We start from the raw sequence: 16,227 nt of genomic DNA, 5'->3' as shown, positions 1-16,227 counted from the left end.
GCTGAATATTATTCCATTGTAGGACTTCTCTGGTGACTCAAATGGGAAGGAATCTGCCTGCAATGCAGGAGACCCAGGTTCTATCCCTGGATCTGGACAATCCCCTGGAGAAGGGAATGGCAACCCACTCCAGTATTCTTGCCTGGGGAATTCCATGGACAGAGGAGCCTGGTGGGCTATACAGTCCATGGGGTCGCAAAAAGTCGGCAACAACTGAGCGCCTAACACACACGCGCACACACACACGCATTCCATTGTATGGATCTGTCTGTCCATTCACCTGTTGACAGACATTTGGGTTGTACCAGTTTGCACCCATTGTAAATAAAACTGTTATGAACGTGAGAATACAAATCTTGTTTATAAGCATATTTTTTCATGTCTCTTGGGTAGCTACCTAGAAGTGGGCATTTGTTTAATAAATCTTTGCCTTTCTAAGAACCTGCCGAACTTTTCAAAGCAGTTGTATCATTTTACCCTCCCCCTTATATTTTTCCTCGGTAATTTCTGGAATCAGATTTGTTTGAGTAAGACAGTATCTTCAATGGCCTCAAGGTGGCCCCAGTACATCCCGGTGAATGCAAAAGATGTTTTAACTGGAGGAAAAGAAGCCAAATCCATAAATGACTTTGTCTTCTGCATTTAGTCTTTCTGTAATTTTCCAGGGCCTGGTGGGCAGCACTCCTTTGAACCCAGGAGTATCTCTTTCAGGGAGGGAGTTACTTTGGTCTGCCCATCAACTGAGCTGGAGTCAACCTGATCCCACTTCTGCCCCCGGGGTGATGGAGAGAAGGTCACAGGTCCACCAGCAGCGATTCTAGCAGCTTACGGATCTTGGCAGTTATAAATACCAGCTATTCAGAGCTCCGGGGCGGGAAAGGGGACTTGGAAAGACGCTTCTTGATAACAAACCTGTCCCCTTCCCCACCTCAGTCCCAAAGTAGTTTCTCCCTTCCGTCTTTCACTCTAGGCTTTCGAGGAAAGGAAGAGGAACTCCCAAGCCTCTTTGTCTCTCAGATGAGGCTGCCTGCAGGGCCCAACCACACTCAGGCCCAGTTATCGTCCTTACTGAACAAAGCTGCCCCACGTACAACCTAGAAAAGCGCGGCATGGGCAAAGAGACCAGCTGGGGCCTCCGGTTGGTAAGAGTGATTCTTCTGCCCAAGGACGCGAACAAGGGCCTGGCACAGGCACGTGAATGAAGGTGCACTGGTTTGGTAGGACCTGAGGTGACAAGGTGACAAGGTAGACTGAGGCGGCCTCCTCCTTCCTCAGGAAGCAGCTGGTGGGGGCAGACCTGGGGCAAACCTTATCTGCCCGACTCTCCATCTCAGGGCGGAAGGTGAATACCAGAAGTGGACTTCTGACAGTGAGGGCTACATTCTCGCTTCTTCCACGTAACGCCACTCAGAATAAAGATTCCATTTCCCAGGCTTCCTTGTGGAGGGAAGGCCAATGATATGCGAGCAGGTGGGTCACGTGGCAGCCTCTCGGGACTTTTTAGATGTTCTTGCGCCTGTTTCAGCCACTTCATCGCTTTCTCTCTCCGCTGCCTGGAATATGATTGATACATTCTGTGAATCCTGCAGGAGGGGGCTACACCCCAGGAGGGGTTTGGAAGGAGCCGACTGCTCCCTACTTAGGACTTTTGGGCGCAGAGCTGCTCTGCCAGTGCTGAATAGCCCCCACCGTCCTTTTATGTGAGAAACAAGGTTCCCTCTGGTTTGAGCCACTGTTCAGTATCTTTGCTCTTAGAGCCAAATCTCATCTTAAATAATTATAGAGCTAAGGGAAGAAGTAAGGCTGGACAGGGAAGCAGGTCCCAGCTGGTGATAAATCACAGAGCCTGAGGGGTCTATGGTGAACCAAAGGCTGAGGACAGAGGGGAGGAGGCAGAGAGCTGGGGCGACCAGTGACCAGAAGATCATCTGGTCTGGAGGCTTTTCAGACCAGCCTGGGGACCGGCTCAGAAACGGCACAGCTCTGCGGGGAAGGGGCTGCAGCGGATTTGAAGGGAGTAATCAAGGAGAAGCGGCCATGCCCCCTGCCTCTCACCCACTCTTCCTTCCTGCTCTGTTTGAGCTGGGGCAGATTTTCTCCATTAACCGATTTTGGAGTTTTCTTTTCTACCCAAGACTGGACATTCTGATTGCCGATCTCAGACTGGATATTCACTTAAGTGATCACAAGCCCTGGAGGAGATCAGAGGGAACAACGGAGCCGTGGGACCCAGCAGCGTCATCCTCTTGAGGCAGAGAAGATCTGCACCCTCTAAAACGCTTCCACCCCAATTCACTCATTCAGCCACCGCACAGATCTACTAAAGTGCCAGGAACTGTCTAGGCATTGAGGGCAGGACAGTATATAAAGCACCAAAAATTTCTGCCCTCCTGGAGCTTCCGTGCTAATAAAGGAGACAGATGCCACACAGAATAAATAAGAAAAATATAAAGTATGTTATGAAGTGGTCAGTGCAAAGGAAATAAAGCTCAGAAAGGAGATAGGAAGTCAGGGGTTAAATTCCAGTTAGGGCAGCTAGGAAAGGCCTTACTAAAAGGCAGCATTTATGTAAAGATTTTTTTAATGTTAGAGGGACACAGTGGAGAGAAAATATAGTTGTGGGTTGCTGATGTCATGGGTATTAATTTACCAACATGAGTGTGCCTGCCTATGTGTGTTCGTGTGTGATGGACATCATGTGTGATGGACATGGGAAGTTGTTCCACAGTCCAGCGGACCAGGGTGAGGTGTCTGGGATGGAGACCAAGTGTGAACCAGTCTGAGCCCAGCCCCAGACCGCAAGTTGGGCCAAGAATGGGGCCAAGTGCTGCCAGCTCTGGGCAGCATCAGTGACACCTCCTGCCAGGCTGGCACTATCTGAGAAGGAGGATGGGCCCCAGAGATTGCTGAGTCTCCTGTGTCTGGCCCTGCAGTATCAGGGCTGGGCACAGTGCAGGGGAACCACAGCTCCACAGCTCCCCGGCTCCCCCCTTGCCCACCCACCACCTCTGCCATTTTCCACTCTCCACAGGCAGATGCATCTGCTCTGATGAGGATTTTTCCAGGCTGGGCTGGTGGGCTAACCCGGCAGTGGCCATGAGGTCAGGGCAGGGACTATTCCAGGGGCGATGAGGTGTGTCCTTGGGCCCCCATGGCTGGGGGCAGGATTCATGGGTCAGGGAGCAGCTTTGCCAGGAGCAGATGGAGGTAGGGAATGGGGAGGTGGCCAGTGCTCCCAGCCCACATCCTGTTTTTGGAAAGGGCCCCAGCATATGCTTTCCTTTGGACTTGATCCAGGCTGATGTCTCCCCACCCAGGCCCAGTCCCTAGGGAACCCCAGCACTCCGGAGCATTAACCTAGGGTTTTTCCAGGCAGGGCTGGGCCGGAGCCAGTGTGGGTGAAGGACACATTTCCCACCCCTTCTTGAAATCGGACCAGGGGTCCCCATCAGCACATGGAAAACCAGACAGGCCCCCATGGCCGGAGAGGAGAGAAAGTGTCACCAAAGAGGTGAGTCCTGGCATGGCTGCCACCAGCCCCACACAAAGCCCTAGGGACTGTGAGGCCCTGGGAAATCCAGGCAGGCTGGAACTGGAACAGATCTACCATGAGCTTCAGAACGTGGGCTCCAAACCAGTGAGGCTGGGTGTGAGGCCAGGACCCTCTCTTTCTTACTGCATGACTGTGCCTTAGACCCTCTGAGTCTCAGCTTCCCATCCTTGTCAGGAGGATGAAATAAGTTAATTCTTATGATGAGTGGGGCCTGGGGCCCGACCCAGAGCAACTGCACAGGCGAAGGAGGAGAATGGTGTGGGCCCAGGCTCCTGGAAAGGCAGAGAGGACAAATGAGCACTTAACCTGGGAGTGTCCCCTCCATGGCTGCTCAGGTCACCCTCGGTCATCCTAATTGCCCTTCTCTATGGGACAGCTTCTCCAGCTACCTAGAGCAGTAGAAGGTGGCTCAGTTCAAAGCCTTGTAAGGGAAAAGAAACCTTTCTTTTACTTTTCACATTATAAAATGGCATGCTCATTACAGTAAATCTGGAAGTTACAGAAAAGCAGGAAGGAAGCAAAAGCTTTTATTCAAGTCCCAAGGCCAGAACACCCTTGAAACCCTAATGTTTTTCCAAAAGAGAAATTTCTCTGGGCTTGGGCTTTTTTGGTTGGGACCTCAGCATTAAGATGCAGAGCTGGAAGGGAACTTGGGGATCAGCTGGCCCAGGCTCCTCAGCTGACAAGCCAGGAGACTCTGGCCCAGAAGAACTAAGGGACTTGTAATATCAGGGCTTGAAGAAGAGTTAGCAGGTGTCTGCTGCTGCTTAAAATACCAGTGCCACCAATACCAGCATCAAACCCCACGCCAGCCCTGAAGACCACCTTCAGGGGGGATAGTCCCTTGATCGTGGATCTAAGCCTTCCATTAGGAGAGTCTGTTGGAGATGGGCTTCCTTCAGCAGGGATGTAGCTCTGGGTAACCCGTTTCCTCATTTCCAGTGGGGGACTCAGCCCTGGGATGGGGGTGGGGGTGGGGAGATGAGGGGATGGGAAGGGAAGGCTGGCAGAGTCCAGCAAGGGGCGTGGCCCTGGCTCTGTTCCCAGGGGTGGAGCCAGTCAACAGGGTCACCCTGTCCCTTTAAGAGAAGGGGGAGCACTGACCCCTCTCAGCCATCCTGTCTTGTCATCCATCCTGGCCAAATCCAAAAGGGAAAATGAAAGAGGGACCAGGAGGAACAGGTCCCAACCATCTCCCAAGGTTCTTCACTCGGCTTTGACATCCCAGCGCCAGCTGCAGCGTGAGTGGTTACGGGTGAGGGTCTGGGGGCCTGTGGGAGCTGTGAGGGGGGTGTTGGGGAAGCTGGAAGCAGAGGGACACCAGGGAGGAGATGGGAAGAGTGGGCCAGCATTCCCACCGCACAGATGGTAGGGGACACCTAGGATGACGGATCCTGATGGAAGTGGGGATCCTTCCCTTTGTGTCCACTCCCCAATTCTGAGAGGAGTTCACTGCAGTTAAAAAAAAAAAAAAAAGGAGGGAGGCAAGAGAAATGGTGGGCGGAGAAAGAAGAAGGTGAATCCTTCTGGGTCTGCTGGCTCCATTTCACCCAGAAGTACCAAATTGGGTCAGAGCCTTGGGTTCAGGGCACCACTCTTGCCCACAGAAAGCATCCTGGAGCACACGAGGGCACTGCTGGGTTTCTGCTTCCACACATGTAGTCAGGGGCCGGCAGGGCTCATGTCCGAGGTCCTTTCCCTCCAACTTGGACTCGGAGGAGCGCAGGATCCAACCCAGCAGTTCCATGGGTGTCTGACCAGAGCACTGGGGCGGAGCTCCTCCTCAGCGCCCAAACTGAGACTCATCTGAGTCCCCCTAAGCTAAGCCCTTTGTTCCCTCAAAGTCCCTGCTAAAGCCAGGTCTGGCTGAGCCCCTGGCTCACCTCGAAGTTAGAGGCGGTCCAGCTGATCCCACCCCGATGGGCGGGCGCAGAGGGTTGGGATCCTGATCCTTCGGCCTTTTAACTGCCCGCGCCGCGTCTATCTCCAGCGCCATGGGGGAGTGGGCGTTCCTCGGCTCGCTGCTGGACGCCGTGCAGCTGCAGTCGCCGCTCTTGGGCCGCCTGTGGCTGGTGGTCATGCTGATCTTCCGCATCCTGGTGCTGGCCACGGTGGGCGGCGCCGTGTTCGAGGACGAGCAGGAGGAGTTTGTGTGCAACACTCTGCAGCCTGGCTGTCGCCAGACCTGCTACGACCGTGCCTTCCCCGTCTCCCACTACCGCTTCTGGCTCTTCCACATCCTGCTGCTGTCGGCCCCGCCGGTGCTCTTCGTCATCTACTCGGTGCACCGGGCCAGCAAAGAGCCGGGCGGCGCGGACGGCGGGGCGGGGGCCCCGGGGCGCCCGGGAGACCGCCGCGCGCGCCGCTGCTACCTGCTGAGCGTGGCGCTGCGCCTGCTGGCTGAGCTGACCTTCCTGGCGGGCCAGGCGCTGCTCTACGGCTTCCGCGTGGCCCCGCGCTTCGTGTGCGCAGGTCCCCCGTGCCCGCACACCGTGGACTGCTTCGTGAGCCGGCCCACCGAGAAGACTGTCTTCCTGGTCTTCTACTTCGCGGTGGGGCTGCTCTCGGCGCTGCTCAGCGTGGCCGAGCTGGGCCACCTGCTCTGGAAGGGCGGCTCGCGTGCCGGCAGCTATCTCCAGGCCGCCGAGCGCGACAACCGCTGCAACCGCGCGCACGAGAAGGCGCAGCAGCTGCTCCAGCCGCTGCCGGCCCTGCCCACGCGGCGACCGGGCACCGACCCCTACGCCCCACCGGCTTATGCGCACGGGGCGCCTGCCGGTGACAGCGAGGGCGGCAGCGGCCGCAGCAAGGCGTCGCTGGCCACCATCCGTCAGGACCTGGCCATCTAGAACTGCCTGGGGCAGGAGGTGAGGCCAGAGGCCGGACCCCACCATCCCGGAGCAAGAAGTGTCTCCTCACCCCCTGTTGGCAGGGTTTCCTGCCCCAGCAGATGACACGCAGGGCGCATGGCCCTCCAGGCAGCACCCACACTTCCCAGCGGAGCTAGGGACATCGAATCAACTAAGGCCTGTCCTTGGTGCCCTGATCCAGGCAGAAAGGAAGGAGGCCAGGGAGGCTGAGAGAAGGTGGACCAGAGGAGGGCAGAGTCAGTGGAGAGTGGACGTTCTGGAGGAGCCCTGGGTGTTTTACTGGAAAGGAAAACAGCTGTGATACCAGCATCCCCCGGGCCCTCTCCTTGTTCAGACTGAGGTGTAGCCTCTGCTAAGGCTCTCTGTGTACATACACAAACACGGGTACACACATTTGGTGTGAGCATAGGTGCCCTCGCATGTGTAAAACCTGTGTAAGCACTTTGTGTGTGTGTATGCATGCATATATATCCTGTGTGAGCTCTGGATGTGCACACGTGTGCATATACACATGTCCATCTTGCGCAGGCTTTCTGCACACACGTGTGCCTACCCCTGTGTGCATTCTGCGTCTGTGCGTGTGACGGTGTGTCCTATGTGAGTTGTGTGTGTGATCTGTGACATGCCCGGTGTGGGTGGCCAGGATCCAGGGCAAGCAGCAGCCACGGTGGCTCCTCCCATTCTCAGGAAGATCTCCCCTCCTGATCGAGCCTGCGCAGGAGAGGCGCTGGAGGGGAGGCAGTCCTTCACCCTGGGCAGGCTTCAGTCCAGGTACCATCTGCACTCTCAACTTTGTGGCCTGGGCAAGGTGGCTGGGCCCTTCTTTCATGAAGACAGAGTGGGGCTGGGGCTGGGGTCAGAGGGCAGGACTCTTTTCTAGCTTCCTCCTCCTTACCCTGCTGCTGTTACCCCAGTCCATAAACATCCTCCTGGCCCTGCATTTTCTTCCTTCACTTCTTCCCTCACTCCAACCCTCTGGAAATACAAGGAACTGTCTACAGGGCTGCCTCCTGTTCATTCCTGCCTCTCCTCTGCCCCTATCAGCTTCCTCCTTCACCACACCCATGGGGATGCTGTCCATAAGCAGCCAGCACCTAAGTAAAGGGCTTCTCTGGTGGCTCATACAGTGAAGAATCTGCCTGGAATGCAGGATACCTGGGTTCGATCCCTGGACCAGGAAGATCCCCTGGAGAAGAAAATGGCAACCCACTCCTGGCAAATCCATGGACAGAGGAGCCTTGTGGGCTACAGTCCACGGGGTTGCAAAGAGTCGGACACTGCTGAGCAATGAACACACACACACACACCCCCTACGTGAAAAATCCAGGGGTCACCATCTAACCACAGGACCGTCACCAGACTCTGCTGAGCAGGCTGCCAGAGCCCCACTCTGCACGATTGTCTTCTATGCCTCTGGTCATTCCCTGTCTATCCTCCATTCCTTCATGCCTCTTCCTCAGCTTTTCTGCCTGGACTGCACATAAGCAGAGGGAAGAGTCTTTCTAAACAGGTACCCCTGCTTACTCTTTGGGGCTCCCCTGTCCTCAGGTAAGTCAAGCACCTGAGCGAGGCTTCTGAATCCCCCACGTCTGGCCCTGTTGCATCAGGTCTTCTCCAGCCCCTTCACCTCAGCTCCTCCAAAGTTTCCATGCTCCAAACCGATCTAAACTTTCTGTTCCTGCCAAGCTGTACCAGATTTGCTTCTAAATGTTTCAACTTGCTGTTCCTTTGCCTGGAGCAGCCTCCCTCTCTGCTGACCCCCTTCCTCTAGACCCCCTGCCTTTTGGTCTCATTTGGGAAGAAAATGGATGCCTTCCTGGACAGACAGACCAACCCCACAAAACCAGAGCTAAGGCCCCAAAGCAGCACTTCTGTTGGATGCATAGTTCTCTCCTCCTTGCAGGCCCATAGTAGGTGCTTAGTAAACTCGCGCTGGGGGGCTTCCCAGATGGTGCTGATGGTAAAGAACCGGCCCGCCAATGCAGGAGACATAAGAGACATGGGATCAATCCCTGGATCGGGAAGATCCCCTGGAGGAGGGCATGGCAACCTACTTCAGTATTCTTGCCTGGAAAATCCCATGTAAAGAGGAGCCTGGCAGGCTACAGTCCATAGGGTTGCACAGAGTCGGACACGACTGACGTGACTTAGCACACACACACACAAACTTGTGTTGAAAGTGTTCTCCAAGCCCAAACACTTACCCACGCCCACAGAGTGTGCCGCCATCTCTCTGCCCAGAGTGAGTTCTGTGTCTGCCTCCCAGACCCTTCCGCACAGACTCAAACATGAATGTCCAACTGTTTGCCATGTATATTCATTCAACAAATACTTGTGAGCACATACTATATGCCAGGCACTGTTCTGCAGAAAGAGGACGCGAGCCACCTATGTCATTCCAAGTTTTCCATTAGTCACATTACAAATTGAAAGGAAACAGGTGAAATTCATTTTCGTAATATATTTTGTTTAACCCAATACATCTAAAATATCATTTCAAACACATCATCAGTGTAAAAAAAATATCACGGAGATGCTTTACATGTTTCATTTTGTGCAAAGTCTGGTGTGTGTTCAGTGCTTGAAATCCTTCTCAATTTGGACCACCCACGTATCTCAGGTTCGGCTGTCGTCTGTGACAAGTGGCTGCTGTATTAGCAGATCCACTTGCAAAACTTGCCCTCTCAAAGCTCACATTCTGGTGGAGAAGGCAGACAATGAACACAGACTGTGCTACCAATCAGGGTAAGAGTCAAGGGAGAGAGTGCGGCCCCTGGGGAGTGTCGGGGAGAAGAACTGGCAACGGTCTAGCTGGACGTCTCTCCAGGGAGAGCATTCATGTTGGAGGAAATGGCAAGAGCAAAGGTCCTGAGGAGGAATAAGCTGAAAGTGTTGGAGGCCCAAGACGAGACTGGTGTGGCAGCAGTGGAATGAGGGGGCAGTGGGGGTCACCAGTAACTGAGATGGCATCTCAGCTTCCTTAGCTCTCACTTCAGTTGCTGGGGCCCAGGCACCCCGGCCATCTCCATCCGCTGTTGCCATAGCCTGTCTTCTGCCCGCCTTCCGCATCCTGTCAACCATCTGATCCTCTCGTTTCTCCACCTAAGCATTTCATCCCCTCGTCACCTGTTTAGAAGCTGCCCAGGAGCAGCCGTCACCGATGGCCCGGTGTATGCCCTCCCTCAGCCTCTGCTCCAGCCCCTGTGATTCTAACCTGAACACTTCACTCATCGGCTTCAAACCCTTCACTGCCAGGGCCCTCAGGATCCAGTCCCACTCCTGAACTAGCCTTGTCCTGATACTGTCCCAGCCTCTACACCCTCATCTCTTTAAATTTATTTTTTTTAATGGAAGGATAATCACTTTACAGAATGGCATTGGTTTCTGCCAAACGTCAACATGAATCAGCCATAGGTATACATGTGTCCTCTCCCTCCTGAACCTCCTTCCCACCTTCGTCCCCATCCCACCCCTCTAGGTTGTTTCAGAGCCCGGTCTGAGTTCCCTGAGTCATATAGCAAACTCCCATTGGCTCTCTAGTTTACATATGGTAATTGTTTCCATGTCACTCTCTCCATGCATCCCGCCCTCTCCTTCCTCTTCCCCCCAGTTGTGTCTGCAAGTCTGTCCTCTGCGTTTCCATTGCTGCCCTGTAAATAATTTCATTGGTACCACCCTCCTAGATTCCATATATATGCGTTAATACATGATATTTGTTTTTCTCTTCACTGTGCATAATAGGCTCTAGGTTCATCCACCTCATTAGAACTGATTCAAATCCATTCCTTTTTATCAGCCTCACCTCTTTTACCACTTCAACCAAAGCCCAAAATGGTTAAAACACAGAGCTGGGGATAATGGCTGAGCCCAGAAGCTTTTATTACCTCTGCATCCCACCTAGCTAACTCGTCCCCTTACGGAGTTAGGTGGGCAGCAGGGGTACCTCTTTCAGGAAGCTGTCTCAGCCCTGCTCCAGGTCTGGTTAAATGTCTGAGTTGTGGGTTCCCGTAGGCAAAGCACATGTCAGCCGTTGATGACCAAACTCCACAGCAGTGGTTCTCAACTTGGGGCGATTTTGCCCCCTAGGGGACATTCGGCAATGTCTGGAGACATTGATGGCCCCTCACGACAAATAATTCCCAGTGCAAAATGTCCCTCGTGCCATGGATGAAAACTGCTCTACGGTGATGCACTGCGAACCATCCAGAGCGTCCTCAGACCCCAAAGGTTCTCAGCAGCAAAGTTACTATCCCAGGGTGGGCGTTCTGTATGTTTGGGGGTCACTGACTTAGTCATCACAAGGAGGGGGATCCTGCTGGCATTTGGTGAGCAGGGGCTAGGAATGCCAGTGTCCCCCCACAATAAAGAATTGTGACACACCCCTATAGAATGTCCCACTGACATTTACATAGTGAAAAACCTCTTTATAATTACCTGAGCCCGAAACTTTACTCTGTTTTACATACAAAATATTGAGGGTTTAGTTTTTGTTTTTTTTTTTCACATGGTTGCATTATTCATTATCTGTTTTTATTTCAACATACACCCGTATTCTTTAACTTTCCTGAGCTTCCTGTACAGAATAACTTCTGACCTTCTTCTTTTAGATCCAAATATTTGTTAAAAATAGAAGCAAACATAGAACTATGTCCTATTGTCTGGTGATTGTGCCCGTGCATTGACATATTGAAATTCACAGTTCATGTCAGTTCAATTCAGTTGCTCAGATCAGATCAGATCAGTCGCTCAGTCATGTCCGACTCTTTGCGACCCCATGAATCACAGCACGCCAGGCCTCCCTGTCCATCACCAACTCCCGGAGTTCACTCAGACTCACGTCCATCGAGTCAGTGATGCCATCCAGCCATCTCATCCTCTGTCGTCCCCTTCTCCTCCTGCCCCCAATCCCTCCCAGCATCTGAGTCTTTTCCAATGAGTCAACTCTTCGCAAGAGGTGGCCAAAGTACTGGAGTTTCAGCTTTAGCATCATTCCTTCCAAAGAAATCCCAGGGCTGATCTCCTTCAGAATGGACTGGTTGGATCTCCTTGCAGTCCAACGGACTCTCAAGAGTCTTCTCCAACACCACAGTTCAAAAGCATCAATTCTTCGTGCTCAGCCTTCTTCACAGTCCAATTCTCACATCCATACATGACCACAGGAAAAACCATAGCCTTGACTAGACGAACCTTTGTTGGCAAAGTAATGTCTCTGCTTTTGAAAATGCTATCTAGGTTGGTCATAACTTTTCTTCCAAGGAGTAAGCGTCTTTTAATTTCATGGCTGCAGTCACCATCTGTAGTGATTTTGGAGCCCAGAAAAATAAAGTCTGACACTGTTTCCACTGTTTCCCCATCTATTTCCCATGAAGTGGTGGGACCGGATGCCATGATCTTCATTTTCTGAATGTTGAGCTTTAAGCCAACTTTTTCACTCTCCACTTTCACTTTCATCAAGAGGCTTTTGAGTTCCTCTTCACTTTCTGCCATAAGGGTGGTGTCATCTGCATATCTGAGGTTATTGAGATTTCTCCCGGCAATCTTGATTCCAGTTTGTGTTTCTTCCAGTCCAGCGTTTCTCATGATGTACTCTGCATAGAAGTTAAATAAACAGGGTGACAATATACAGCCTTGACGAACTCCTTTTCCTATTTGGAACCAGTCTGTTGTTCCATGTCCAGTTCTAACTGTTGCTTCCTGACCTGCATACAAATTTCTCAAGAGGCAGATCAGGTGTTCTGGTATTCCCATCTCTTTCAGAATTTTCCACAGTTTATTGTGATCCACACAGTCAAAGGCTTTGGCATAGTCAATAAAGCAGAAATAGATGTTTTTCTGGAACTCTCTTGCTTTTTCCATGATCCAGCGGATGTTGGCAATTTGATCTCTGGTTCCTCTGCCTTTTCTAAAATCAGCTTGAACATCAGGAAGTTCACAGTTCACATATTGCTGAAGCCTGGCTTGGAGAATTTTGAGCATTACTTTACTAGCTTGTGAGAGGAGTGCAATTGTGTGGTAGTTTGAGCATTCTTTGGCATTGCCTTTCTTTGGGATTGGAATGAAAACTGACCTTTTCCAGTCCTGTGGCCACTGCTGAGTTTTCCAAATTTGCTGGCATATTGAGTGCAGCACTTTCACAGCATCTTCTTTCAGGATTTGGAATAGCTCAACTGGAATTCCATCACCTCCACTAACTTTGTTCGTAGTGATGCTTTCTAGGGCCCACTTGACTTCACATTCCAGGATGTCTGGCTCTAGGTCAGTGATCACACCATCGTGATTATCTGGGTCGTGAAGAACTTTTTTGTACAGTTCTTCTGTGTATTCTTGCCATCTCTTCTTAATATCTTCTGCTTCTGTTAGGTCCATACCATTTCTGTCCTTTATCGAGCTCATCTTTGCATGAAATGTTCCTTTGGTAACTCTGATTTTCTTGAAGAGATCCCTAGTCTTTCCCATTCTGTTGTTTTCCTCTATTTCTTTGCATTGATCGCTGAAGAAGGCTTTCTTATCTCTTCGTGCTATTCTTTGGAACTCTGCATTCAGATGTTTATATCTTTCCTTTTCTCCTTTGCTTTTCGCTTCTCTTCTTTTCACAGCTATTTGTAAGGCCTCCCCAGACAGCCATTTTGCTTTTTTGCATTTCTTTTCCATGGGGATGGTCTTGATCCCTGTCTCCTGTACAATGTCACGAACCTCATTCCATAGCTCATCAGGCACTCTATCTATCAGATCTAGGCCCTTAAATCTATTTCTCACTTCCACTGTATAATCATAAGGGATTTGATTTAGGTCATACCTGAATCGTCTAGTGGCTTTCCCTACTTTCTTCAATTTAAGTCTGAATTTGGCAATAAGGAGTTCATGGTCTGAGCCACAGTCAGCTCCTGGTCTTGTTTTTGCTGACTGTATAGAGCTTCTCCATCTTTGGCTGCAAAGAATATAATCAATCTGATTTTGGTGTTGGCCATCTGGTGATGTCCATGTGTAGAGTCTTCTCTAGTGTTGTTGGAAGAGGGTGTTTGTTATGACCAGTGCATTTTCTTGGCAAAACTCTATCAGTCTTTGCCCTGCTTCATTCCATATTCCAAGGCCAAATTTGCCTGTTACTCCAGGTGTTTCTTGACTTCCTACTTTTGCATTCCAGTCCCCTATAATGAAAAGGACATCTTTTTTGGGTGTTAGTTCTAAAAGGTCTTGTGGGTCTTCATAGAACCACTCAACTTCAGCTTCTTCAGCATTACTGTTTGGGGCATAGACTTGGATTACTGTGATATTGAATGACTTGCCTTGGAAACGAACACAGATCACTCTGTCGTTTTTGAGATTGCATCCAAATACTGCATTTCGGACTCTTTTGTTGACCATGATGGCCACTCCATTTCTTCTGAGGGATTCCTGCCCACAGTAGTAGATATAATGGTCATCTGAGTTAAATTCACCCATTCCAGTCCATTTTAGTTCGCTGATTCCTAGAATGTCGACATTCACTCTTGCCATCACTTGTTTAACCATTTCCAATTTGCCTTGATTCATGGACCTGACATTCCAGGTTCCTATGCAATATTGCTCTTTACAGCATCGGACCTTGCTTCTATCACCACTCACAATCACAGCTGGGTATTCTTTTTGCTTTGGCTCCATCCCTTCATTCTTTCTGGAGTTATTTCTCCACTGATCTCCAGTAGCATATTGGGCCCCTATTGACCTGGGGAGTTTCTCTTTCAGTATCCTATCATTTTGCCTTTTCATACTGTTCCTGGGGTTCTCAAGGCAAGAATACTGAAGTGGTTTGCCATTCCCTTCTCCAGTGGACCACATTCTGCCAAATCTCTCCACCATGACCCGCCCGTCCTCGGTTGCCCCACGGGCATGGCTTAGTTTCACTGAGTTAGACAAGGCTGTGGTCCTAGTGTGATTAGATTGACTAGTTTTCTGTGAGTATGGTTTCAGTGTGTTTGCCCTCTGATGCCCTCTTGCAACACCTGTCTTACTTGGGTTGCTCAGTCATGTCCAACTCTGCCACCCCATGGACTGTAGCACACCAGGCTTCCCTATCCATCACCAACTCCAGGAGCTTTCCTTTACCGGACAGTGTGACAGCATGGTGATTTTTTTAAAGCATGTGTTTGGTATGTTATATTAAATTTCTGTCTAGTTCATAAAGAAACCTGATGGGAAGTGTTAGAAAATATTTGCTAGAGGACGAGAACCTCTGTCCCACTCCAACCTAGGCCAGACTGTGACATAAGTGTGAAGCTGGCGCCACCTGATGGCTGAAGTAGAAATGGCCGGTGGTCTCCCACAGAAGAGACTTCCCACACAGGAATCGCATCCTGCAGGGGAGCCTGCTAATTGTCCCCAAACACAGCCTCTCCTGCCAATTCCCTAGACCTCCCCCAGGCCTCGGTGCTTGACACTTCTTCAAGGGCTTCAGAGATCCAGGAAAGAGCTCTGGCTGAGAGGCGGGAGCCCTACTGTTGTTCAGTTGTTAAGTCGTGTCCAACTCTGTGATCCCTTGGACTACAGCATGCCAGGCTTCCCTGTCCTTCACTATCTCCGAGTTTGCTCAGATTCATGTCCATTGAGTTGGCGATGCCATCCAACCATCTCATCCTCTGTCGCCCCCTTCTCCTTCTGTCTTCAATCTTTCCCAGCATCAGGGTTTTTTCCACTGAGTTGGCTCTTTGCATCAGGTGGTCAAAGTATTGGAGCTTCAGCTTCAGCATCAGTCCTTCCAATGAATATTCAGGATTGATTTTCTTTAGGATTGACTGGGTTGATCTCCGAGTCCAAGGAACTCTCGAGAATCTTCTCCAGCACTACAGCAGCAGTTCTTTGGTATTCAGCCTTCTTTACAGCCCGTCTCACGTCTGTGCATGACTCCTGGAAAAACCATAGCTTTGACTACACAGACCTTTGTCCACAAAGTGATGTCTCTGCTTTTCAATACTGTGTAGGTTTGTCATACTTTTCTTCCAAGGAGCAAGTGTCTTTTAATTTCATGGCTGCAGTCACTGTCCACAGTGATTTTGGAGCCCAATAAAATCAAATCTGTCAGTTTCCATTTTTTTCCCCATCTATTTGCCATGAAGTGATAGCAGCCCTTACTACTGTTCCCTCATCTGCCACTTATTTGTTGGGTGACCCTGGGCAAGGGCACTGCCCTCTCTGGACCTTGATGTCTAGTGTGAGGGGGTTAAAACTGGTTTCTAAGGACCCTCAAGGCCTATCACACTCCACTCTCTCGATCAGGAGCATCCAGGTGCCGTCACCTGCCTGTCCCCTGTGCCTCCTGCCCACAGACGTGACGTTGGGGGCGGGACAGGGACAGTTCTTCCTGTGGAAGAACAAGTGGCCCAGCCTCCCAGGTTCCATCCCAATCCTGAGTTCTTCTTAGATTGCAATGAGCGAGCCCCTGGCCCAAGTCCCCCAGGCCAACTGCCACTCTTGTTGTGGTCATCGGTGGTCACTAAAGATAGAACTCTGCCACTAAATGGCTCTGATTCAAGCTCTAGCTTCCCAAGGGTTAGGGACTCTCAGAGAGCTGAGGTGGCTTTCTCTCTCGGGCTGGGGACTCCCTGAAGGCTGAGGCGGTCTCTCCCTCTCTCCCTCCCACCTCTCTACATGGGTCCCTGACAGGCTGTGAGACCCCTAGACCAAGGGCTTCCTAAGGGCAGGCCTGTCTCCTCCCAGTATCTCCAAAGCTCTGAGCACAGCAAGGCAGGTCCCGAAGGCAGCTTGGGCCCCAGTCCCTGCCCAGACACCGAGAGAAGGCGGCGAGGCAGCGAGGCTCTGAGGCGCGTG

General features: G+C 51.3%; 1 protein-coding gene across 1 annotated transcript; it reads left to right on the top strand.

Moving 5' to 3' along the window:
- The first annotated feature begins 4,054 nt into the window (after positions 1–4,054).
- On the top strand, positions 4,055–7,423 carry GJD3 (gap junction protein delta 3). Its single transcript, XM_027519500.1, has 2 exons — positions 4,055–4,794; positions 5,544–7,423. Exon 2 carries the CDS (start codon positions 5,548–5,550, stop codon positions 6,400–6,402), a length of 855 nt encoding a protein of 284 aa, XP_027375301.1. The 5' UTR covers positions 4,055–4,794; positions 5,544–5,547; the 3' UTR covers positions 6,403–7,423.
- The last annotated feature ends 8,804 nt before the right edge of the window (positions 7,424–16,227 follow it).

Source organism: Bos indicus x Bos taurus, chromosome 19, assembly GCF_003369695.1.
Source record: "Bos indicus x Bos taurus breed Angus x Brahman F1 hybrid chromosome 19, Bos_hybrid_MaternalHap_v2.0, whole genome shotgun sequence".
Taxonomy (NCBI): domain Eukaryota; kingdom Metazoa; phylum Chordata; class Mammalia; order Artiodactyla; family Bovidae; genus Bos; species Bos indicus x Bos taurus.
The sequence above is the reverse complement of the archived record's forward strand: the minus strand, read 5'-3'. Positions and strand labels throughout refer to the sequence as shown.

Excerpts from the sequence above, each read along its gene's own strand:
- GJD3 (XM_027519500.1), top strand. The coding sequence starts at position 5,548 with ATGGGGGAGTGGGCGTTCCTCGGCTCGCTGCTGGACGCCGTGCAGCTG.